We start from the raw sequence: 24,097 nt of genomic DNA on the forward strand, positions 1-24,097 counted from the left end.
AAGCCGAGAGCTTTCAAGTAGGGATGATCGAACTAAGGACCGAGACCTTGATTGGCTTGCATACTTCCTAAACAAAAGTTTGCCTTCAAATTGGCCTCGCCTCGCCATATGTATAGCCTGAATCATGAAGCAGGTACGCACTCCGCAGTCAAGACCGCCAAATCCCTTTTCCGAGGCCGAGGTTTGGATTTGCCCCAACTACCGGTATGCGAGACCGTTGATTGTTGCCTAAAGACGTATCTGATGGACAGGGCCTACGCAGACCCTCGCCGAACCCGAATTTAGACCCGTTACTCGCATCATGCAGCCTTGCTTAGAGTAACCATGCGTTCCTTGCGTCTTTGAGAGTAAATATTTCGACATACAATAAAAGAAGCTAGATGGACGGATGCACGTGCGTTTGTGTTGTAATGAACAGACCGTTAGCGCTAAATCTGCTCCCGCGCCACCAGCGTTTAGCTGCTCACCGACCTCGGGACGCTCTCATCAATCTTTCCATCTCGCTGACTCAGGTTGATGCCTAGAAGTCAAATATTTCACTCGGGCTACATGCTGTTTTCCATCACCTTCTCGTGTTCTGGCCGGTCGAGACTCAGGTGGAAGCAAGTGCTGTGAAAATAGCGAGTGGGTCGACTACGCCATGGCGTCCCTGCAGATGCCAATGTCTTCAAACTTGTCTTCGCTTTCTCAGAGTGTTCCGCCAATAATGTATTGTCAGCGCATCTGGGTAAGTGAACATTCCAGCAAATTGGAAATGAGATTGCTGAGACTCAATAGGATATACGAACGGCTCGCTTCACGTCATGCTTTGTTCCGTACATCGCAACAGTCCCAGCCATACTTGGAGCATTGATACTGCTCACTTACTTATTGCGAATCTTCAAAGCGTATCGACCAGCATGGACGAAATCTTTTGTGCGAGAAACGAAGGAGCATTCCAACGAATTCGAGGTAGATACGCCACACCGAACCTTGACTGCGACCTTTGGCCTCTTGACGGTAGCCTCAATTGGGCTCACATTGCAAATTATCACTGCGTTCTTTCCACTTCGTCAGATCACAGCTGTATACCCTTCAATCGCATGGGTGTGTGTAGTCCGTTAGTAACTCCTTGTCACTTTGACTAACGTGTATTTCAGGGTATCGCATGCGCTCTAATAGTACTTGAGCGCCCGAGAACCGCGTCATTATCGCTATTACTCTTGTTCGCGGGCCTCTTATTCGCAGAACTGGTTATGCTGTCACATACACAAGACCCCTTCGCTGCTAAGAACATCCCTTTAGTTCTTGCGCCAGTAGCGGCACTCCTCGGCATCTTCATAATTCTTAATATGCCGCTAAGAGACCCAAACCTTTCAAATAAAGAGATCAGTCCAGTTTTCACTCCCCCAACAGTAGAGCTGAGAACTCCCGAGGACAACCTTACTCCATGGCAATACATGGTTGTGTCGTGGATGGCTCCACTCATACAGAAGGGAGTCACACAAGACATGGAGGACCAGGACGTCTGGAGCCTTGGTTACGAATTCAAGCATGTGCGCCTTCACCATGCCTTCAGGAAGCTTCCAGGATCGGTCACTAGAAGGATATTCGTAGCAAATGGCTTGGACTTAGTACTCACGACAAGCTTAAATGTTGTCCGACTAGCAGCAAGTAAGCTCCAAGACCGTTCAACTATAATCGATTCAACTCTAACTTGAGCAGCCCTCCTAACCCCTGTACTCCTCCAACGCCTGTTGGCTTCAATGAACGATCCAACTTCTCCAAGAAGTGCCAAAGTCACGTATGCCTCCATGGGCCTTTTTCTTCGTCTCATCTCGGCGCAGCTCAACGTGTTCGTTCTTTGGTACCAGAGACGAGCATACGAAAGGTCTCGAGGTGAGCTGATTACAATGCTGTACGAGAAAACCCTAAACCGGAAGATCCTGGGTGCGAAGCAGGAAGCCAAAGCAGAGCCACAAAATGGCCACACGAACGGTGAAGACCTTACAGCAGAGAGTGGAGAGACTAATGGCAACCATGGAGCCAGCAAGACCGTCTCTCAAGGCTGGCTGAAGCGCCTTAGCGTATCATTCCGATTGGCATTTACAAGAAAGCCTAAAGAGGAAGCTGAGAGAGAGAAAGAACCTGCATCAGCGGGGAAAATTCTAAATCTGATGCGCAATGACGTTTATGAAATATCTCAGCGATTCTGGGAATTTTCCGATATTCTTACCAAGCCGGCTGGTGCAGTTTTTGCGACTATACTCATCTGGCGAATGTTAGGATGGGCTTGCTTGCTTGGTGTGTTTGCACTGGGTGTTTCACAACTAATTAACATTGTCATTGCTCGATACCAAGTCTACTTCGAGAAAAAGCGTAGGGAGGCAACAGACGAAAAACTACAGAGGACGACCCAATTCATCGAATCAATCCGGCACTTACGCTGGTATGGTTGGCAAGACGCTTGGTTAAAAGGCATTCTCGAATCGAGGCAGAAAGAGCTGCATTTGCGCATCATTCAAATAATCTTTACCACTTCACTCGCCTTTATTCTGAGATTTGGGTCGGGCTTATTTCCGGCTGTTACCTTCTACGCGTTTACCGCTTTAGCTGGCAAACCTCTTCGGGTTGATATCATTTTTCCTGCCTTTGACCTGTTCTGGCTACTAGAAAACTACCTTCGTGCTATCCCAGCGCTAGTCACGACGATTCTCAATGCCTACGTCGCGATGCGCCGCATTGAGGATTTCATGGACGAACCGGACAAGGAACAAACCGACGTAGCCCGTGAAGACTCCGCGAATCTCGGTCTCCACGAAGCATCCTTTTCTTGGCCTGGAGTGGACAGGAACGTACTTGAACATCTCACCCTGTCCTTCCCTCCCGGTTTAACTGTAATCTATGGAGAGGTGGCTGCAGGGAAGACGGCTCTTTTGCAAGCATTGCTTGGGGAGCTTGATAAGACTGTAGGAGACTTCATACAGCCTGATCAAGTCATTGGGTACTGTGCTCAAACCCCTTGGCTCCAGAGCATGAGCATCCGGGACAACATTGTCTTTTCTTATCCTTATGACGAAGGCCGATATAAGAAGGTTCTGGAAGCCTGTGCATTGTTGCCTGACATGGCTGAGTTTAAGCACGGCGACCTCTCAAATATCGGCGAGAACGGAATCGGCTTGTCGGGTGGACAGAAGGCTCGAGTGGCACTGGCTCGAGCTGTGTACAGCAGCGCCAAAGTACTCCTTCTCGACGACCCATTATCTGCGCTCGACCACCAGACTGCTGAGTTCATCGTGCACAAACTGCTGGACGGACCACTACTCGAAGGTAGAACAACAATTCTGGTTACGCATCGCACTGAGCTCTGCCACGATCTCGCCAAGCAGTGGATTCAAATCGATCACGGTCGAGCCATCTTGCACGAACCCACCAGAGCCGAAGATGCCAAAGAGCTACAGCGCACGCAGACTAACGAGTCCATATCTGAAGAAGAAGCCAAAAAGCTTGAAGAAGAACAAGCCGCCGCTACCCCGGATAAATTCATCGAAGATGAGCACCGCGCGAAAGGCGGTGTTAAACTGCGCGTTTACTGGCGCTATATCAAAGCAGGAACGCTCCGTTGGTGGTTCGTTGTCGTTGTCATCATGGCACTGTACCGTGTGATTGACATTCAGCAAGCTTGGTTCGCCAAAGTGTGGGGAGAGAGCTACGACTTTGGAAAGCCAAAAGGTATATTCGAATTCCTTCCTCCAGCAGCTGAGAACGTTGTACCTTGGGTCTGGACCTTTTTGGTCTTCGTCATAGCGACATCTGTACTCTTTTGGTGGACCAACCTAATCATGTTCGGCGTGGGATATCGTGCAGCGAAAACCATATTCGAGGAGACGATTGAGCGCGTTGCCCACGCGAATTTCAGGTTTTATGACATCACGCCAGTCGGACGGTTGATGAACCGATTGACGAGTGATATGAATACCATTGATGGCGACTTAAGTGGGGCATTCACCGTCTTCGCGTGGCAATTTATCGGATGGATTATCAGCATTGCCATCATCCTATCCGCGACGCCGACGTTCCTAGCCTTTGGCTTAGTTCTCTGCTATGGGTTTGTGTACTATTTCTTCCGCTTCTTACCAACCTCGCAGAGCTTGAGGCGGCTTGAGGTAAGATCAATCTTCACGCTATCGCATTCTAAAGTGTTCTCAATACTGACATTCCCTAGATGGTATCTCTCTCACCCCTTATGTCGAACTTCGGAGCCCTAGTGGAGGGCCTGACAACCGTACGCGCCTTCAACGCACAGGAACGTTTTCAAGCACGTGTTATCGAAGTCGTCGACGATTTTCAGAAGAACGACCACTTCTACTGGTCATTGCAAGCATGGCTAGCCATCCGCTTTAGTTTCATGTCAGCGAGTGCTACCTTCGTCATGGCACTCATCGCTGTCTACACAGGAATTAGTCCTGGTCTAACAGCCTTCATCTTGGTCACAGCGAATAGATTTGTTGTTCATACAGAGTGGATGTGTAGGGTCTACGGAATGCTCGAAATGGACTTTACAAGCGTAGAACGTGTGGTTGAACTTCTGGATATCGAGACGGAACCACCAGGCGTTGTTGATCCTCCTGCATATTGGCCGACATACAGCGGTGATATTGAGTTCGAGGATGTAACCATACGATACGCTCCACATCTCGACCCCGCGCTTCAAAACATCACGCTTAAATTTCCAGCGGGAAGCAACACCGCAGTCATTGGCCGCACTGGGTCTGGAAAATCCACCCTAGCATTGTGCCTGCTCGCCACGATCATACCGGAGAGCGGAACCATATCCATTGACGGCATCGATGTCTCGACAGTGAACAAGCAAGCGTTACGCAGCCGCGTCACTTTCCTGGCCCAAGAACCTGTTCTCTTCCCCGGCAGTATGCGGAAGAACCTCGACCCGCTAGACGAATATTCCGATGCAGCCTGCGAATCCGTTCTTGCAAAGATTGCAGGAAGCCATGACTGGACGCTATCCACCAACATCGAAGGTGGGGGGAAAGGACTGTCACAGGGGCAGAGACAGCTTGTTGGACTTGCAAGAGCCATGCTGAGGAGGAGCCCGATACTTATCATGGATGAAGCCACTGCCAGCATCGATTTCGAAACGGCGCAACGGATCCAGAATGTTCTCAGAGAAGAGATGAAGGAAAGTACCGTGATCACCATCGCCCATAGACTAGAAGCTGTCAAAAATGCAGACTACTGCATCGTGCTGGGCAAGGGAAAGTTGATTAAAGCCGGTAAAGCAGCAGATATGCTGAAAGAGGGGAGTGAGTTCAGCGAGATGTTGGCTTAGAAGGTTGATGGGCTTAGAATGGTATAGCATATGTGGGAGGGGTTTATGGTGTTTTCACTTGTTCAAAAGTTGCTGCTTCTAAATACCCAATCAAGGGCACGTTCGCTAATTTACTGAATTGCCGAAATTAATAAGATAGGAGACGCGTGAAGGTGTGGGCTGGCGCGTGGGTCTAACGATGGGTGTGGCATTCCACAGGCGGAAGCAAGATTGAACCTGCCTAATTAGGCAAATGGTGTCAAACCATCAATTGCTGCTGTGGTATGATTTTGGCCTTCGACTTCAATCGGGTTTGGGTTGAATCTGCTAAATGAGGAGGGAAAGGCAAGTGACATTCACATTGGGAGGGTAGTTAAAGTCAAGCCCAGCAGCTTGCTAAGCTCCATATCTTTCGGGTTGGTGACTTTCATGCTGTGGACCAGCTTGGAAGTTATGTGCTTGTCAGTTGAAGGTTGGTTCTCTGAAACCTAGCAAACGTGCGACGAATGCACTATCAGGGACGAATATTTACAACAACAACAACAACTTCACATCCTTCTATCGCCTTTGCTAGTATGATTCCAAATATAAGCAACGTAGATCTTCGCATCGCTCTACATAACGGGATGAGGCTTGCGCGGCACTGCCACAAACGGCGTTAGAGAAGCAGGGGTCTTGATGAACGCATTGGTCGCATTCGAGATTTGGAGATGCCGCAGCTCCGGCGCCTGGTCAGCTTCGTAATCCTAGATTCGACCTTGTAGTAATACCCTCAGTATGCCTCTTCTGAGTTGACGCATTTACGCCTCTGCCGACACCTACAGCCGAATCTTCTAGCGAAGCTCCAGTGTTGCGAGGCTCAACTGGTCAACTTGCTCAAGCGGCTCGACACTCCCACGCGGACCCCCGAAATGTCCTCCGCCGCACAGCCCGAAGCCAACGGGCTCCCAGTGGGCGAGCATGAGCTCTCCGACATGGCAGACAAGAAGCCCACTTTACCGATCGAGGAGGATATCATGCAGTTGGCCCGGCTCGGCGAGATTACAGCTATACAGAAGCTGTTTGACAGCGGCACGTTTGATGCGACATACACGGATGAGCAGGGCATAACACCGCTACATGTGCGAATATACCCTATTATGATCGCCATGGCGTCAAGGAAGGCTAATAGTTGAAATAGTGGGCAGCAATCAACAACCATTACGCCCTCTGCCACTTCCTCATCCAAGCCGGCGCTCCCATAAACGCAAAAGGTGGGGATGCCGTTGCAACACCCGTCCTTTGGGCCGCAAAGCGCTGCAACTACTACGTCGTCAATCTGCTCCTCGACCATGGCGCCGATCCTCTCCTCACCGACGACCAAGGCTTCAACCTCCTCCACTCTGCGACCCTCGACGGGAATGTGTACCAACTTGTATTGCTCCTACACCAAGATATACCCGTAGATATCCCAGATTTGCAATCACACACCCCGCTCATGTGGGCAGCGTACAAGGGCTATTCCTCTTGTGTGGATCTGTTCCTCAGATGGGGCGCGAATGTATATGCGACGGATGACCAGGGGTTTACGGCTCTACATTGGGCACTCGTCAAGGGCTCTCAAGGCTCTATACAGAAGCTGCTGGAATATGGCGTGGACCGGTTTGCGAAGAATAATGACGGCAAGACACCAGCGGTCACAGCGGAAGAGATGAGTACAACACGACAATGGCATCGCGCGCTGTCGGAAGCCGGATTCGATAAGGATGGGAATGCGAAGCAGTTTCCAATCCCGGGAGTAAAGGACACGAGATGGTTTCTCAGTCGTTTCGCATTCTTCTGGCCGTTTGCGATGATTTTCATGGCCCTGTTCTTGATCAGCTACTATCCAGCGTTTTTGGGCATACCGGCGGCGTTGATTGTTTCGTATATTATGCAGTGGGCGGCGCAAAAGCTGCTGGGGTGGGCTCCTTCAAATATGAGGAGTATACATCATACCGTGAGTTCTGAATCAAAAGTATTCCAGAGTAGAGACACTGACAAGACCCCAGCCTTTCTTAGCCGGCATCTTTGCCGCCACCTTGTTCTGGGTCGGTCTACGATGGATAACGACGGTCCTACCATGTGGGTTACCTCCTACCGTCAAACATTTGTCTCATATTAACACCGACAGGGACCATACGAACGAACTTTTTCCTCAACCTACTATTCGCTATATTTTACGGACTTACGGGATATTTCTATTTCTTCACCATGTCCTCCGATCCTGGCTACGTGCCCAAATCAGCAAGCAGAAGCGCCTCAAAGGCGGTTATCGACGAGCTTATGGAGTTACGGCAGTTTGACGAACACCACTTTTGTGTGAATTGCATGGTAAGGAAGCCATTAAGGAGTAAGCATTGCAAGAGATGTGAGCGATGCGTTGCGAAGAGTGATCAGTAAGTGCCATAGCCTGGGTTGAGATGGGTTGTACTAATTTTCGCAGTCATTGTCCATGGGTGAATAACTGTGTTGCAAATAACAATCATCGGCATTTCATATTATACATACTCTCTCTAGAGATTGGTATCCTGTTCTTTATTCGCGTAGTGCTTGCTTGTAAGTTCGAGTCAATCGGTTACTACAAAGACTATCCAGCTAAAGACTCGTAGATTTGGAAATCCGCGACACACCCAAGGATGTACAATGCGCTGTTCTCTCGCCCGACCTCTGCGCCATCCTCAACAAGGACCCGTTCACAATCGTCCTGTCCATCTGGGCCGCCTTCCAACTAACATGGGTGACCATGCTGCTGGGCGTGCAGCTCCTACAAGTTGCGCGCAACCTCACTACTTACGAGAGCATGCGCGGTCACTTGCACTCCCATACACCCGCTGACGCACTGAACTCGTTCGTTACGACGGGCGATATAAGTCAAGATGTAACTCCTGGTGGTAGTGCGCCAACGAATGGCTTTGGGAGTGGCCAGGATACTGGTGATGCACCCGTACGAAGGGAGCCGAAGGCGAGTATTTGGGACCAATGGAAACGTCTATTAGGACTTGATACTTGTGTTGCTACTGCACTTCAAGGATCCCGAGCAGGTCAACAGCAGAGCCAGAGACGGGGTAATCCGTTCTCGAGAGGCATGGTCACAAACTGCAAGGACTTCTTTTGCGATGGGAGTCCTGTTTTTGGCAAGAAGGAAGGTGGCTATGCAAGGCTAGGTGGTGAAAGGGTCGATTATACCAGGCTATACGATGTACCGAAGATGCGATATCAGAGTAGCAGGGGAGGCGAGCGGTATGAGAGCGTGGCTGCGGAGGAAGAGTCGTAATGGGTAGAGGGCGGTAGACTACTCATGAACCTTCAAACCCCAACATAATTTCATGGGATCCGCAAAGTGATCACAGGCTGTCCACTCGTTCGTACCTTTGCTCGGTAATTGAATTGGCCCCGATTCGCCCTGCACCGTGGACACGTGCTGTGGCACTGGTGGCAGGCGAAATTCCCGAAAGCCGAGGAGAAGACGAGCACTCCCCGGGCGGCGGCCGCTAAAGACTCTGGTCTACCACATGTTTGACTGTCCCTCAGCTGTGCCCTGCTTTACCGTGTGATACCCTCTGTGAGCGCTTTTTAGCATGCTATAGACCGCTTACTCCTTCTTTTGTTTTATTTACTTTATGCGTTATCACGCCCAATCGCAAATATGACATCATCCGAAACTCTTCGAGGGCTGAGGACCCTTTCGCGGCATGCTACGCCGAGGCCGAGACGAGCGCTACGAGTGGAAGCTAGAAAAACAATATGTACAGACTGCTTGAGAAGTCTGAGGGTGGGGAGGAATGCGCGCGCGCACAATCCCCCAAGCAGAGTGGAGTTTGGGCGTGTGCCAACCACTCCCTTTACAAGCGTGGAATACAGAGGGTATGCGCAGGCAGCACAGGCAGCACAGGCAGCGAAGGAGTGTATGTACGGATAGCAGGGAGCGATCGAAGGAGTTCCGCTAACGAAGTTAGACTCGCATGAAGACGCGGGTAGAGTTCATGGCCCAATGGCCGAGTACGATGCGCGTGTAGAGTCGGGACGGTTGAGAGACGATGAACACCAAAGAGGTACCAAGCGCAGATATCTGGATATAGAAGTGTTCTAACAATAGTTTAGGTCTCATCAAGAACCTCGAAGACCTCCATAACATGCTCTTGAACTACTCACCACCCACCGTCGTTCAACCCACAATAGAATCTCTACAGCCGCCCAAGAAGTCATTCTTCTCTTTCCTCTCCTCCTCGACAACTGCGTCGTCTGCACTACCGCCAATACCCGAATCGCTACCCAAAGGCATATACATGTACGGCGACGTCGGTTCTGGCAAGACCATGATGATGGATCTCTTCTTCGACACCCTCCCACCAAACATCAAGCGCAAGACGCGAATACATTTCCACGCATTCATGCAGAGCGTGCATAAAGACCTCCACAAGATGAAAATGCAGCACGGCAACGATATAGATTCAATTCCCTTCGTAGCAGCAGGCATAGCAGAGCGATCCTCGGTCCTTTGCTTCGACGAATTCCAATGTACAGATGTAGCAGACGCCATGATCCTACGTAGACTTATGGAGTCGCTCATGGCGCACGGCACCGTCATAGTCACTACGTCAAATCGACACCCGGACGACTTGTATAAGAACGGAATCCAAAGGGACTCTTTCATTCCTTGTATAAACCTCCTGAAAACCCGCCTCAAAGTCCTAAACCTCGACTCCTCTACCGACTACCGCAAAATCCCGCGCCCACCCTCCGGCGTGTACCATCACCCGCTCGACAAATCCGCACAAACCCACGCAGAGCACTGGTTTCGCTTCCTTGGCGACTTCGAGAACGACCCTCCACATACAGCCGTACACCAGGTCTGGGGAAGGGATATTGAAGTGCCCAAGGCGAGCGGCAAGTGTGCTTGGTTTAGCTTTGATCAAATTATTGGGAGAGCGACGGGGGCGGCGGATTATTTAGAATTGACGAGGAGTTATGAAGCGTTCGTCATCACCGACGTTCCTGGTATGAACTTCAAGAGCAGAGACTTGGCAAGAAGATTCATCACGTTTATAGACGCGTTATACGAGAGCAGGGTAAGTAATATCTGCGCAGGTGCTAGGGAGCGGAATGAGATGCGTGCTAACACTCCGTAGGCTAAACTAGTCATGACCACCGCGGTCCCTCTGACATCGCTCTTCCTCGACCAATCCGAACTCAACGACGCAGTCACCGCCTCGCAGGATAAGGGCCAGTTACCCACCTCTGCTAAATCCTCTTCCACTGATGACCACGGAGCTATATCTGACGTGATGCGGAACCTCATGGACGACCTCGGCATGAACATGGACATGCTCAAGAACTCTAGTATTTTCTCTGGTGACGAGGAGAGGTTTGCGTTTGCGCGTGCGCTGAGTCGTTTGGCTGAGATGGGGAGCCAGGAGTGGGTGGAGCGCGGGCTGGGTATGGAGACGAAGGGCGGGAAGAAGGAGATGGAGGGCTGGCAGAGGGTTAGGAGTAGGTGGAGAGAGGATAGCATGTAGGGTTCGTGGATTTAGCGATTGCATAACTGATGAAATGAGAGCGTCAAGGAATAGAAATGATCACACACAGGATATGTATCATGCCAAAACACTAACAACACCAGATGGAATTACTATCTTCTTTCGCTTCGACAGCAAACCGATAGGCTTCGCCTAATCGTTGTACTCGCGAAAGAGATGCAGTCCGACTGAGTACACCTTTACGATCATGCAAGTTTACGCCAATAGCCGCAGCTGCGAGCTCAGATCCCCCAACAATACAGATCAGAGCCGGTACCTCGTACACTTAAACATCACACACATTGCAGCCATAACGAGGGAGTATGTGAATGAAGTAATCAAGTTCTCGTCATTCAAGATATAATCATCATAAATAACCACCCAGACCACCCACCAATCCAACATGCTGAATTAGATGCGCCCACCCTCCAACTTCACAACACCCACCATCAGAAATTCCCGAGCCTCTACTGCACCGACACGCCGGAGCGACGTACCACACCGACACATACGATCGGGGGACCTTCCGTTAATGCACAAGGCAACGCGAGCCAGATTCCCAGAAGCTCATCGCCGTTCCCGGGACCCCGACTGCAGCTAAAAGGTACACCGTCATGTGAGACCGAAGCACCGTCTCAGAAACAAAGGCGCTGGAGTGACATCGCACCGACACATGATCGGGAGACCTTCCACTGAGGCGCTGAGGCCATGCTGCTTGGATCTGAGGGGTGTTTGGTCGGACGGGTGGGCTGCAGCTAGGGTGGAGTGGAACTTGGTAAGACCAAACGTGTGAAGAAAGAGAGAGAAATGCCAAACGAGAACCTGATCTGGATGATGTTAGTGACTGGATGCTGAAGGAGTGAGAGTGCCTACACTTCAATGCTATTTACAAACGATGCCGAGCTGAGCCATGATTGACACTGAATTGCTGATGTGATGTTGTAGTATTGTGGTTCAAGTCGTCGATCGGTATGAGTGTTTGATGTTGACTATGTGTTGAGCAAGTGGTTGATGTGGATTCAACGTGGAAAGTGTGGACTCTTTCAGCACAAGCTCTCGGTGGTTGCTGGCCCGAGTTGGTGTTGTTGACAAGTTGTTGGTGTTGTTGTCATGTGCGGATACCTCATGGCCGTAGAGACATTTGGTGAGAGCCCAGCTCACTGACTAGTGTTAGAAGTAGATAAAAGGGCAGGGAGCTGAAATACATGTTGACTGCAGCCGAAACTGAAAGCCGCCCGTTAGCCCTGTTGTCAGTCAGTCACCGGAGCCAGACCTGAGGTGTGTGTGGTGAGTACCTTTGGCGAGTAGCCAGCTGTCGCAAAGCTTTATCTGATTGTCTGACCGTTGTCATAGTGGAAGGCGAGCCTCGAAGAGATACGAGAGAGTGATTGAATTGATATCCGGAAGGGGCTGAGGCACGTGGAAAGTAGAAGTGATGGACAAAAGGCCCAAGGAAGGTGGGCAGCGTTGTTTATATACCCACATCCCCCAGCATATGCTCGCATGTCTCGTGATTAGGCACCAGGCCTGCCACCGTGCGTAGTTTAGGGACGTGAAATTGGTGTTCGCAGCACTCAGACAGAGCCTCATACTAAATATATGGGCTCGGGTCTGAGCATGGCCTGCCGAAAAAAGCCGCTGGAAGCTCATGGAAGCTGCTGCCTGGCGCTAGAGGGTCATATGCGAGGTTTATTGCGTCATGAGGACGTAGTGGTGGTGGGAGGTGAAAGTAAAGTTGAAGTCTAGGCGAGCTGGTGACGGAAGCACGTCGGTCGACAAATCGTTGAGCACATGGCAATCACAGGGAAAGGAAGATGACTTATTATTCAAGAGATTTATTGCGATAGAAGCGATAATCTAGCTGAGCAAATATGAGCTACTGCCTGCGATTGATCAAAATGTCTACTACCTCATCTTCCACATCCACCCACCCTCGAGCACAGCCTTAAAGACCCATTTCTCACACATGATAATTCCAATCCTCGCGAACCAAAGACAGAAGAACCAAACGAACCCCCAAGCCCATTTGAAAGCGCGAAAAGGTGCGCTTAACGTGTGGAACACCTCCCGTATGGCGTCGAGGACGTACCATAGCGCAACAACAACGTACATGAATAAGCCGATCTTCAGTAGGAGTAGCGTGAGACTCTTGATCTGCGCAAAGCCGGAGTCGAACTTGCCCTGTGGTGCTGGCATAGTTGTTCGGGCGAATCTATGCGGTGAGGCTGGTCTAGTCGCAATTGGAGTGCGTAGCGGTAGAGTGGTAGGCTGTGTGGCGTGTGTGTCGAATGGATCGACATACGCCCTAGCCCTTACTGCAGTCGGCATTGATGCTATAGGCACGGAGACGGGCTTGTAGACGCGTGGTCCTGCAGGTCTATGCCAGGGCCATCGGGACGTGAGCGAGTGTTTTGGTGGCGTCGTTTTCTTCGGCTTGTCTATTATCCTGCTCTTCGCCTTCTCTTTGTCGCTGCCGGAAGTGGCAGAAGTAGAGCTTCCACCGATCACAGCACCAGCGACGACTTTACTTCTGTAGCCGAATATCGAGTCTCCTTCGCATGAGCTGTGCATGAAGTTCGGCATTGACTTGACCGGACTCGAAGACCGAGAAGTCCGGGGCGAGGAAGTGGGAGAGGGTCGATTGTAGAACCCGTATCGACTTTCTGTTTGAACATGCTCTACTTCTGGGACCACGAACTTTGGCTTGAGGCGGGCCTTGATTGTAGCCGGCACTTGTCGTGGTGATGACGCGGGCGAGGATGTGGAACATGAAGCTCCCGCTTCTGAATCTGAGTGGTATGTGTACCGTGTTCTCGGTGTAGAGACTTTGGTAGGCAGTCCTACTGCTTTGCGTGGTGTGTACATTTTGCGACGCTCAGTGATATCCCGAGGGCCTTGAGCATGAGCTCTGTACACTGGTTCAGGTCGCATCCACCCTATTTGCGGCAGCGGTGGGCTTATGGGGAAAGCTCCCGCAGGCGTAGGTAGACTCTTTAGTGGATCGATACCTCTCTTCAAAGGTGCTCTGTGGCCGGCAATAGTAGGTGACGCGTAGTCATAAGATACAATCTTTGACGGTACCCGTACACCTTGACTATTGTTTCTCTCGCGCACTTGGCGTGCCTTTTCTTTGTAAGTCTGATAGGCCGCGGCTTGGGCTATAGGTGACTTTGTTGGCGAAATAGGACGGTCGATGATGGGCAAACGAGTGGTTGGCATGTGCACGGCGAAGGCGTCGCTCTCGAACGCCGCTTGATTATTCGTAGCATCAGTGTGAATGGTGGCGTGGCCTGTCTTTTTGCTTCTTGGCTCCCGCGTAGGGCTCCCGTGATGCTCTGATGAGCTATCGGACCGTTGCGAGTTCGAAAAGTGATAGTGATTGGTGATAGTTCGGGGTTCATGTGGTAGAGGTTTCGTTAAACTGGCAGATAGGGCTAAGATCTCCGCGAGTGTCTTCTGTGTCCGAGTGGAAGTTTTCGGAGGCGGTTGTGCGCAATACTGGTCGGTCGGGGGAGTGACGGGATGAAGGCGGGACGGAGAATGGCGACGAAAGAGCATCGTGGCTGAACGTTGGGCAATTAGGTGTTGGTGTAGGATCGGGTACAATTGATTCAGGATGGAGCAAATCTATCAGCGAGTTGAGCGAGCGCCAGGTGTAGTTGGATATTTGCGGGGCCATGATTAGGATGTGGGCAGAACTTTTGAGCTCAAGTTCAGTTCTCAGTTCACGATGGTTGGTGCGGAATGCGCTGTGGCTGGTATAGCGATGGCTGAGTGTGAGGAATGTGGTGACGCAACAAGCGAACAATCGAGTAACGCCATCGCATTCATGACCATAGCCCCAAAGTCTCTCAGTAAAAGAGCTAAATGACTTACATAACCCAGGATAGAGCTAGCCGTGTTCCTAGCGAAACCATGGGGTATCTAGAATGCAAAGTGACTTCGACGTGGGCGGAAGTCAGAATGTAGTCATGTGCCTAAACTCCGCGACGAGAATCCGCGAAACAATCTATCCAGAACGCCGATCCGCCCCCAAATTCTGCTACGCGAGTATTAGTTCTCGCGTGCAGTCTCGATCTCCGCGTACTCCGCCCATTTGCCGTTGACGGCTTTCTTCCAGGTGCGGATGGAAGCATCATCTCCGGTCGAAACAAGCAGGTCGCCTGCACACATGGTCAGTGAAGCTCTCTCAGGTATATTTTGCGCGAGCTTACCCATCTGAGAGAAGGTGACTCGCCAAACAGCTCCATGATGATTAGTGAGCTCATCCGTGAGCTTCGCTACCTGCCTTATGCGTCCCGGATATTGCTCATTCTCAAGTGTCGTGTCTGGCGCCTTCGATGCTCCCGCCAGTCCGGCTCCTATACCAGATGGCGCATTCTTCCGTGGGTCAGGACGTGGAGAAGTGGGCTCTGTGGCCGTGGAGGCTATCAAGGTTCCGCTAGTTGAAGACTTTCCCGAGGTAGGCGTTGATAGCTCGTAGATGCGGATGGCGCCGTCCTTGCTGGCTGTCGCAAGAATATCATGACCTCGCATAGAGCCATTCGCCCAAGCTAAGTCGCGGATGATCTGGCGAGCACCCTCTAGCTTGGCTACTTGGAAGAAGCGTTTGGCCTTGTCGGTCCTAAATACAAGGACGTCCTTCATAGCTGCAACAGCAAGCGACAGGGATTTTCGATCCAGGCCAGCCATGATAGCTGTCCAGCATGGCAGCTTCTCCTTGTGAAACACAACCTTAAATCCCACCTCTTCTTGGCGCTCGGGGGGATTGTTCTCGGACACCCAGCGCTCGGCTAAGATGGTCCATTCATTGAGACTGCTCTGGTCTTGAGGTTCATAGACAGTTAGATAGCCGTCGCGTGTGATCAAGGCCAGCCACGTCTCCTGCATAATGTTCTTGAAGTCGAGTGACATGAACGGAGCGTGAGTCTGAGAAGCAAGATTCGTGATCAGCTTGAATCGGTTGCCTGACATGGGCACCTCTGTGACATCTTCTTGCCAGAGCTTGCAGCGGCCATCTTCGCCAATGCTGCCGACGACTTCCCCCATGAAGGGGCCGTTCCACTTGACCTAGCTTGAAATCAGCAGCAGATCACAGAGGTGGCAAATTTCCCATGCATGTAACCGAATCGAGGCTTGCGGCTGAAGATTAGATAACTTACATCGACTATCTCAGCATCATGTGCCTTCCAGCTCTCGACCAGCGTCCAAGCATCGTCTTTCTTGTCCCAGACCTTGAGGCGATGGTCTGAGCTCGCCGTGACCATGCGGGTTCCGAAGTAGTTGAAGTCGACGGCAAGCACGAGATCCTGGTGGCCGTGGGAGAAGGTCTGAAAAGAGCGCTCTGCGGCCATCTTCTTCTCATACGCGCGACGCGCTCCAACAAAGTGCGACTCGAGGTGCTCTACGACGCGCCTTTCGACGCTGCTCGGGCTGCCGTCGGCGCAGGGCTCCTGAATCAGCGGCGAGACCAAGTCAACGTGCTCGAGCACATCTTCCACTGTGACTGCGAGGCTAAGATGGGAGTGCCGATGATGGGAGAGCGGACCAGAGTGCAACCGTGCTTCGTCGCGTGTGGGGCTGAGAGAAGACGAGTCGCTTACGGCCGACGAGGGCAGTCGCGAGGGCGTGAGATTCGACAGAAAAGTCGGGCGCACAAGACGACGGGTTACAGCATCTAGATTGAGCTGAATAACATCAAGCGGCGACTGCTGGGCTGGCGGGTTTGGATCCATAATGGGCTGGCTGCCAATGCTCTCCGGCAACCGTGAGCTTCTCTCGTTTCGGGCTAGTAGAGAGGGAGAGGCCCCAGGGCGGCAGAGGCTAACGAACACCTTTCAACACCACCAAGCAACGCCAACGGGGATCCTCAGAAACACGCCCCCCAAAACCGCCGCTTGTCGCTCCTTTCTCGATTGTTGTATTGGCCGTCCTTCTGCACTCGCTCGTGGGGCCCTTTGTCTGATTCGATCGCTAAAAGTTTGATTTCCTTCTTTCTCCAGCCTGCTTCTGCGCAAGTGAAAACAGGGCAGCAGCAGCAGCAGCACGACTATTGTGCAAGCGACTCCCGACTATTGCCGAGTGGACTGTCCAAGAGGGTGCATTGTTGGCTGCATTCCTGAACGCGATAGCAAACGGCTGGCAGGGTCGAGGAACAAGTACCTCATCATCCATCCACGTGCCAAGCTCCACCATCACGTTATCAAGGTTGAAACATCAGGGTGCGTCATGTCGACCACATTATCATCGACAGAGACTTATTCACTTTTGTCTCTGTCGGTTGCATGCATTGGAATTCTGGCGAATACGCTGCAAGGGGAAGGGGAACCACTCGTTGCCTCTATAGCGTTCAGTGGACTAGCCTTTGCATTCAGCTATGCTCTGATACGATGGCTGGGGCACGCTTTTATCAGGCGTGGGTTCAAAGGCAAAGACCTTTGTAAGCTCAAGCAGACGGAGATGTGAGTGCTAAAAATTACAATTGCCTGTAGCAGTGAACTGACAACAGCAACAACAGTCCTGAAACTATGGGTGCAGTGAGTGCTATCGTCTATCTCTTCGTCCTGATTGTCTTCATACCATGGCCCTTTTACAAAGACATTGTTGTTGCAACATCTGGTGGAGGGAATCGAGACGTCATCAAAGAGCTGGAAGAAATTGAGACAGGGCGACTGCTGCACCGGTTTCCTCACAACAAACTGGCATCCTACCTCTCTGCTATTCTTTCACTTCAGAGCATCGTGCTACTTGGCATCGGCGACGACTTGTTCGACATCAGATGGCGTCACAAGGTGCTCATTCCAGCCTTTGCCGTCATTCCAATGCTGGTTGTGTATTTTGTCGACTTTGGCGTCACTCAAATGGTCGTACCCTTACCACTCAGGCCATACCTCGGCGAGTTGTTTGATCTGGGTAGGACTCTGGCCCAGCAATCGGTTTCTCATAGCAAAGTGCTAACGCGAGGGCAGGCTGGTTGTACTACATTTACATGGCACTAATGTCCATTTTCTCGTCGAACAGCATCAACATCCTGGCAGGCATCAACGGCATTGAAGTGGCCCAGTCGGTGGTTATTGCGGTCTTGATAGTTGGGAATGACGTCCTCTACCTCTCGCCGTTCACGCCTTACCCGCATCCAGCAACCGATTCGCATTTGTTTTCGCTGTATCTCTTGCTACCTTTTATCGGTGTATCAGTGGCACTTTTGATGCACAACTGGTATCCGGCAAAGGTATTTGTAGGCGACACATACTGCTACTTTGCAGGCATGGTCTTTGCGGTCGTGGCCATCCTGGGCCATTTTAGCAAAACGCTGATCCTGCTCCTCCTGCCGCAAGCATTCAACTTTGTATACTCGGCTCCTCAGCTCTTCCACCTCGTACCGTGTCCCCGACATCGGCTCCCGCACTTTAATGCACGGACGGGCTTATTAGAGCCCTCGCGCGTCGAGTTTCGCAAGCCACTGCGTCGACCGATAGCGGAGAGCCTCAAGTTGCTGCACCGGCTTCGGCTGCTAGATGTCGAGGTTGATGCGAAAGGGCAGGCTGTATCGTCCTCCAACTTTACGCTAATCAACTTGTGGCTGGTGTGGTTTGGGCCGATGCGGGAAGATCGGTTGGCCATGGGGCTGCTGGCCTTCCAGTTTGTGGTCGGGGCTCTGGGCTTGTTCATCCGGCACCGTATGGCGCTGCTGATATTTACGGTAGATAACTGGTAGCATGCCGTGCATGGGGGTGGGGAGGTTGTGTGTATGGCATCATCTTCGGGTGGGTTGAATATATATACATGTATATATACAAACTTCGGTTCACCAGGCAACACAACATGGCAATCGGTTGGCAATGTGCTCCCCGTCGAAATGTCGACATGGTGGCTTCGGCTTCTCCATGTTATCACAAGGGCAAATCAGCGTCCTGGTAGACAAGCTGACTTTTGTAGCTGCCGCTCACGAGGCGGCGCTGCGGGGCTAAACGAGATGCGGGGCAGGCGCGGCGCAGGCTTCCTTCCTTCCCTTTGGAGCCACACGCGACGGGAACTGTCGTCATCGGTTGCCAGTGAGGGAGGGACACACCAGATGCCCTCACAAGACGTCTTCACGCTGCGCCATTGAGCAATCGCAGCAAGGCTACCAAGCCGTGTCTGCACGACAGAAGCATCATATCACACAATCTTATCACCGCACCTTTCGGGCCTGCAAAATGCACTGCGGCGGCGGCGATGCTGGCCGAGGGGCGGGTCATCACCCGCGGCTTGATTCGACGAGAGACAGGCCCCTCTCGACTCCGAACATCGGCCTGGAGCTTTTTGTGCCTTGTTCGCCTTCACCGATTTGAGTGCCACACAAGCCTCATTTATAGTCATATCCGCCCGCGCCGACATTCTCGCTTTCTCTGCATCTACTACTTGTTCTCTCTGCGCTTCTTGCAACCTCATTGCGCCCCTTTCCCCAGCTCAAATTCAAAGCATACGCCATGCCGTCTGCCGTGAAACCGCCGCAGACACTGTACGACAAGGTCTTCGAGGACCACATTGTCCAGGAGCAGGACGATGGCACGATTCTGCTCTATATCGGTACATCCTACGCTGTGTATCCTTCCTGTTCCTCACTGACAGCTGCACAGACAGGCATCTTGTCCACGAGGTGACATCACCAGTAAGTAAACACTGCATTCTACTCAATCCATTGCAAGCGCTCACACAACCACAGCAAGCATTCGAGGGTCTCCGAAATGCAGGCCGAAAAGTACGACGACCAGACTGCACGCTTGCCACAGTAGATCACGTATGTATTGTGCTAAAATGTACCTACCGAGCCGCGTATCCCGGACTGACATGCGACAGAACATCCCCACTGCGTCGCGGAAAAACCTCACCACCACCGAAAAGTTCATCGACGAGACAGACTCGCGGTTACAATGCATGACTCTCGAGGACAACGTCAAGGCATTCGACCTCACATACTTTGGCCTCGACGATAAGAGGCAGGGTATTGTACACATCATTGGGCCCGAACAAGGCTTCACGCTGCCTGCCACCACGGTTGTCTGTGGTGACAGCCACACCTCTACACATGGCGCATTCGGTGCCCTCGCATTCGGCATTGGGACGAGTGAAGTGGAGCACGTTTTGGCCACACAGACCATCATCACAAGGAGGAGTAAAAACATGAAAGTGCAAGTCGACGGTGAGCTAGGCCCTGGAGTCAGCAGCAAGGACATCATTCTACACGTCATTGGCATCATTGGCACTGCCGGAGGAACCGGCACGGTTATCGAGTTCTGCGGCTCGGCTATCCGCGGCCTGAGCATGGAGGCTCGCATGTCGATATGTAACATGGCCATCGAGGGCGGCGCAAGAGCCGGAATGATTGCGCCCGACCAGACTACCTTTGACTACCTCAAGGGACGGCCGCTAGCACCAAAAGTGAACAGCCCAGAGTGGAAGAAAGCCTGTAACTACTGGCTGGGCCTGAAGTCGGACGAAGGCGCCAAGTTTGACATTGAGGTCAACATTGACGCAAAGGACATCGCGCCTACGGTTTCATGGGGTACCTCACCACAGGATGTTATCCCGATTACTGGCGTAGTTCCTGGTCCTGATGATTTCGAGGATGAGGTCAAGAAAGATGCGTGCAAACGTGCGCTCAAGTACATGGGTCTGACCGCTGGTACGCCCATGCAGGACGTCAAGGTTGATAAGGTCTTTATCGGGTCTTGTACAAACGCCCGTATCGAGGATCTGCGGGCAGCTGCACGTGTTGTCGAGGGCAAGAAGGTTGCTTCCAACATCATGCGCGCTATGATTGTGCCTGGTTCTGGGCTCGTCAAGAAGAAGGCCGAAGCGGAAGGTCTTGATAAGATCTTCAGTAACGCTGGCTTCGAATGGAGAGAAGCTGGCTGCTCAATGTGCCTAGGCATGAACCCAGATATCCTTTCCCCTGGCGAGCGCTGCGCCTCGACCTCAAACCGAAACTTCGAGGGACGACAAGGTGCTGGCGGTCGAACCCATCTGATGTCGCCCGTCATGGCCGCCGCCGCCGCAATCGTTGGAAATCTTGCCGACGTGCGCAAGTTGGCACCACCATCCGCATTTCCTGCGAAAGGATCCCCCAAGATTGAGCTCGATGCTCATCTGGAGGAAGTCGGGAGCGACGACGAAATGGAACGGATCATGGATCTCCCCCCTGACTCTCAACAACACACAGCCTCAAATAGCAGTACCACAGGCGCTTCCGCTGGCATGCCCAAATTCGAGACGCTCCGTGGATATGCAGCACCGATGGACATCGCGAACATTGATACCGACGCCATCATCCCTAAACAATTTCTCAAGACAATCAAGCGCTCTGGTCTCGGCTCTGCGCTCTTTCATGCCTGGAGATACCTGGCGGGCGGTGATGAAGAGGATCCCAGCTTTGTCCTGAACCAGGAACCGTACCGCAACTCGAAGATTCTTGTATGCACAGGCCCAAATTTCGGCTGTGGCTCAAGTCGTGAGCATGCGCCATGGGCTCTACTGGACTTTGGCATAAAATGCATCATCGCCCCCTCCTTCGGCGACATTTTCTTCAATAACACGTTCAAAAACGGCATGCTACCCCTCCGCATCACTGACACAGCCGCCCTCCAGCGCATAGCCGAGCAAGCCAAAGCCGGCAAGGAGATTGAAGTCGATCTTGTCAACCAGGTCATCCGCGACGCCGAGGGCAACGAGCTCTCTACGTTCGACGTCGAAGAGTTTAGGAAACACTGCCTGGTCAACGGCCTAGACGACATTGGCCTTACCATGAGCAGCGTAGACAAGATCGAGGCACACGAGCGCAAGAGGACGGCCGTGTGGCCGTGGCTAGACGGCAGTGGCTTTTTAGCCAGACACGGCCGGGGCCCTGTGAAGATCGAGGCAAAGCCTGTTCCTAAGACGAATCGTGGAGAGGAGATCAAGGAACCGCTGGAGTGGTAAGCGGACTTCAATAAGGAAAGGGAAAAAGTGGGTTATCACCTAGGGATTATTTTATTTCAATCTTGTGTTGAATTAATGGGTCATCTGGCGAGCGGCTGCTCTGCAATTTTACTTTTTGATACGATATGAATATACGAACACTTCATTGCAATGCCATCTCATTCCGTTCATCACGCAAGAGTCGTTGGCTTCCTGTGACGACCATTGCTCAGTTGTGGAAACCAAGTATTGATTGATCTGGATCTGAATACGCCTTTTCCAAGGTATACCGCGCTGTGCAGCCCCAAGTCTCATAGCAAACGCCAAACACCCATCGCCGCCAAGTTTATGGACAATATATCAATACACCCCTCCTCTAGACACACGCGTCGAGCTCAGCGACGACTCTACCGCCCACCTTGCTGCCCCGCCAATCCAGGCCCGTAACTTGTCCACCCACCTTTCCGCATGCCCTCCTCGACGCGGCCCCAAATGCGCTCCACGACCTCCCTATCCCTCCACCGCCCCTTCTCACTGCCCGTCCACTTGTCCACCCGAACAGGCAACACGCCTCGCCCAAGCGCCACTACATTCTCCGGCGGCTCCTCGTTCGCCCAGCCGACATACAATCCGGGATAGTGGCTAAACAGCTCCGCGGGATTGGTATACTTGTAACTCTTAAACTGCCATGTTTGGCCCGTGGTGAAGATGGCCACGACGCGGGACCAGTACGTGGGTTTGAAACTAGCTGTGCTGTCGACGAGGATGAATGTCATGGGCGAGCTGGATATTGAGGGCAGGACGCGTTGGATTCGCAGCATATTGGTTGCGGACGAGGTGGTTTCTGTCGCGTTCGGGGGCATGAAGATGCCGTCGCTGAGGAAAGGCTTTGCGTTCGACGTGCGTAGCAATGAGGAAGCTGAGGGGGAGAGTAGGATGATGGGTTCGAGGCGTTTCGGGGGGCGCTTTTGCAGGTTTGAGACGAGCGCGGGTTGTGGTGCTGGGACTTGAGGGTCTGAGGGGCGGCTGCGGAGGAAAGTTGAGGCGATTTTGCGGTATGGAGAGAAGTCCTGTTTTCCTGTTAGTATGGCGTCCGAGGTGTAGATATGAGGCAGACGTACGATGTTCTTCGTTCCCCTCAGGACACTGTTGTGATCTCCCATCTTCCTCTCCCCGTCATAGATTTGCAACAGCCGCGCATCGACTAGTTTCCCTCCTCCTACGCTCTTCACGTGCCTGTCAACTGGGACGCCTTTTCCGCCAGCAATGGCCGCTGCATCGCCCGCCGCCGTACTCGCTGCGCCTGCGTCAATAGCAGCAATACTATCACTACTCTCAGTCTCCCCACTCAGCCAAGCTATCAGCTCAATCTTCTGTGCAAACGTGAGATTCTGCACACTCCCGCCTGCTCCACTCGGTAGCTCTTCATTGAGAGTTTGCACGGCGGCAAAATAGTCTGTCACAGAGGCGTCTTTGTTCAACCAGGCGAAGTAGCAGCTGCGCAAGTCTATGGGTTTGCTGTCTGGCGCGAAGCGCGTGGCAGATGTGAGGCTGAAGGTGCGGTGCGCGCCATCGTCGGTGTTGAAGGATACGTGGGTTGCGAGGGCGAGGTCGGCGACAGTGTCGGCAGGTGTTGGGGTCGCGGACGTGGTGAGGATGGGCGTTGCCGATGCTTTTATGCTGAGGCGCAGATTGTAGAGCGGGTCTTCGGTTTCGGCGTGCGCTGCCATGATGTGTGAATTTGGCGCGTAGAGGCGCGTGAAGACAGGGTTGACGTTGAACTGGTCGGGATGCAGTAGTCTTGAAAGCTGGTGTCTTGGAGCTCGACAATGCGACTGCACTTTTGGTGTCGATCCCGTAGTTTCGCCGACCGTGGGACGTGCTTTTACCTCGACTTGATTCGGACTTTTGCTTTGTGTCACTCACTCTTTGATCAATTCATCAACTACCGTATACTAATAAATTTTAAAAGAGGGTTATTTGTGGAGAAACTGTTGTTAAGTCCATATCACTATGTTGTATTCGTCTAGATGCTTCTTGAGCTTAACCGCATCTTCCCTCCGATTCAATGTGTTGGGTAGAAATTTCTCTCTATCAATCTATATCGCCGCACTGGTGACAGCATTATAATAACGGGAGTCGGCTACTCAATTCAATATGGGCATCCAAAAGGAGTGCTCTGCCACTACCCCAAAGAACTAACGCCATCATCATATCTGGTCCCAGTCGTGAGAGTGTGAGAACATCAAACTTCATAGGGCTCTGAGCAAAAGGAAAGTCTTGTTATTGCTAGAAACAATCTCAAGTGGTATGGTAC

The 24,097-nt window shown here is 52.0% G+C and overlaps 7 protein-coding genes across 7 annotated transcripts; 4 read left to right on the forward strand and 3 right to left on the reverse strand.

The window, feature by feature from the left end:
• Nucleotides 1–640: 640 nt before the first annotated feature.
• On the forward strand, nucleotides 641–5,326 carry K460DRAFT_407735 (P-loop containing nucleoside triphosphate hydrolase protein; the record flags this gene model as incomplete). Its single annotated transcript, XM_040937104.1, has 5 exons — nucleotides 641–727; nucleotides 778–1,086; nucleotides 1,140–1,653; nucleotides 1,705–4,145; nucleotides 4,205–5,326. The coding sequence occupies 5 exons, from the start codon at nucleotides 641–643 to the stop codon at nucleotides 5,324–5,326; spliced, it is 4,473 nt and encodes a 1,490-aa protein (XP_040785942.1).
• Nucleotides 5,327–6,016: 690 nt separating this feature from the next.
• K460DRAFT_341439 (uncharacterized protein) lies at nucleotides 6,017–11,174 on the forward strand. The gene is made up of 9 exons (XM_040931152.1): nucleotides 6,017–6,426; nucleotides 6,486–7,283; nucleotides 7,336–7,408; nucleotides 7,458–7,722; nucleotides 7,770–7,882; nucleotides 7,936–8,448; nucleotides 9,283–9,378; nucleotides 9,428–10,395; nucleotides 10,456–11,174. The coding sequence occupies exons 1-9, from the start codon at nucleotides 6,217–6,219 to the stop codon at nucleotides 10,840–10,842; spliced, it is 3,423 nt and encodes a 1,140-aa protein (XP_040785943.1). The 5' UTR covers nucleotides 6,017–6,216; the 3' UTR covers nucleotides 10,843–11,174.
• Nucleotides 11,175–11,796: 622 nt separating this feature from the next.
• On the reverse strand, nucleotides 11,797–14,400 carry K460DRAFT_407738 (uncharacterized protein; the record flags this gene model as incomplete). The annotated part of the gene is made up of 3 exons (XM_040937105.1): nucleotides 11,797–12,002; nucleotides 12,048–12,086; nucleotides 12,774–14,400. 3 exons carry the CDS (start codon nucleotides 14,398–14,400, stop codon nucleotides 11,797–11,799), a joined length of 1,872 nt encoding a protein of 623 aa, XP_040785944.1.
• A 495-nt stretch (nucleotides 14,401–14,895) lies between these two features.
• K460DRAFT_288368 (WD40 repeat-like protein) lies at nucleotides 14,896–16,577 on the reverse strand (the record flags this gene model as incomplete). Its single annotated transcript, XM_040929045.1, has 3 exons — nucleotides 14,896–15,005; nucleotides 15,057–15,912; nucleotides 16,005–16,577. 3 exons carry the CDS (start codon nucleotides 16,575–16,577, stop codon nucleotides 14,896–14,898), a joined length of 1,539 nt encoding a protein of 512 aa, XP_040785945.1.
• A 108-nt stretch (nucleotides 16,578–16,685) lies between these two features.
• Nucleotides 16,686–18,694, forward strand: K460DRAFT_368282 (UDP-GlcNAc-1-phosphate transferase). The gene is made up of 3 exons (XM_040933740.1): nucleotides 16,686–17,303; nucleotides 17,360–17,754; nucleotides 17,811–18,694. The coding sequence occupies exons 1-3, from the start codon at nucleotides 17,071–17,073 to the stop codon at nucleotides 18,557–18,559; spliced, it is 1,377 nt and encodes a 458-aa protein (XP_040785946.1). The 5' UTR covers nucleotides 16,686–17,070; the 3' UTR covers nucleotides 18,560–18,694.
• A 446-nt stretch (nucleotides 18,695–19,140) lies between these two features.
• Nucleotides 19,141–21,801, forward strand: K460DRAFT_341453 (uncharacterized protein; the record flags this gene model as incomplete). The annotated part of the gene is made up of 4 exons (XM_040931153.1): nucleotides 19,141–19,413; nucleotides 19,464–19,495; nucleotides 19,550–19,624; nucleotides 19,684–21,801. The coding sequence occupies exons 1-4, from the start codon at nucleotides 19,314–19,316 to the stop codon at nucleotides 21,799–21,801; spliced, it is 2,325 nt and encodes a 774-aa protein (XP_040785947.1). The 5' UTR covers nucleotides 19,141–19,313.
• Nucleotides 21,802–22,187: 386 nt separating this feature from the next.
• Nucleotides 22,188–23,510, reverse strand: K460DRAFT_341457 (CDC73-domain-containing protein; the record flags this gene model as incomplete). Its single annotated transcript, XM_040931154.1, has 2 exons — nucleotides 22,188–22,850; nucleotides 22,902–23,510. The coding sequence occupies 2 exons, from the start codon at nucleotides 23,508–23,510 to the stop codon at nucleotides 22,188–22,190; spliced, it is 1,272 nt and encodes a 423-aa protein (XP_040785948.1).
• Nucleotides 23,511–24,097: the final 587 nt, after the last annotated feature.

The sequence above is a fragment of the Cucurbitaria berberidis genome (genome assembly GCF_010015615.1).
Source record: "Cucurbitaria berberidis CBS 394.84 unplaced genomic scaffold K460scaffold_4, whole genome shotgun sequence".
Lineage (NCBI taxonomy): Eukaryota > Fungi > Ascomycota > Dothideomycetes > Pleosporales > Cucurbitariaceae > Cucurbitaria > Cucurbitaria berberidis.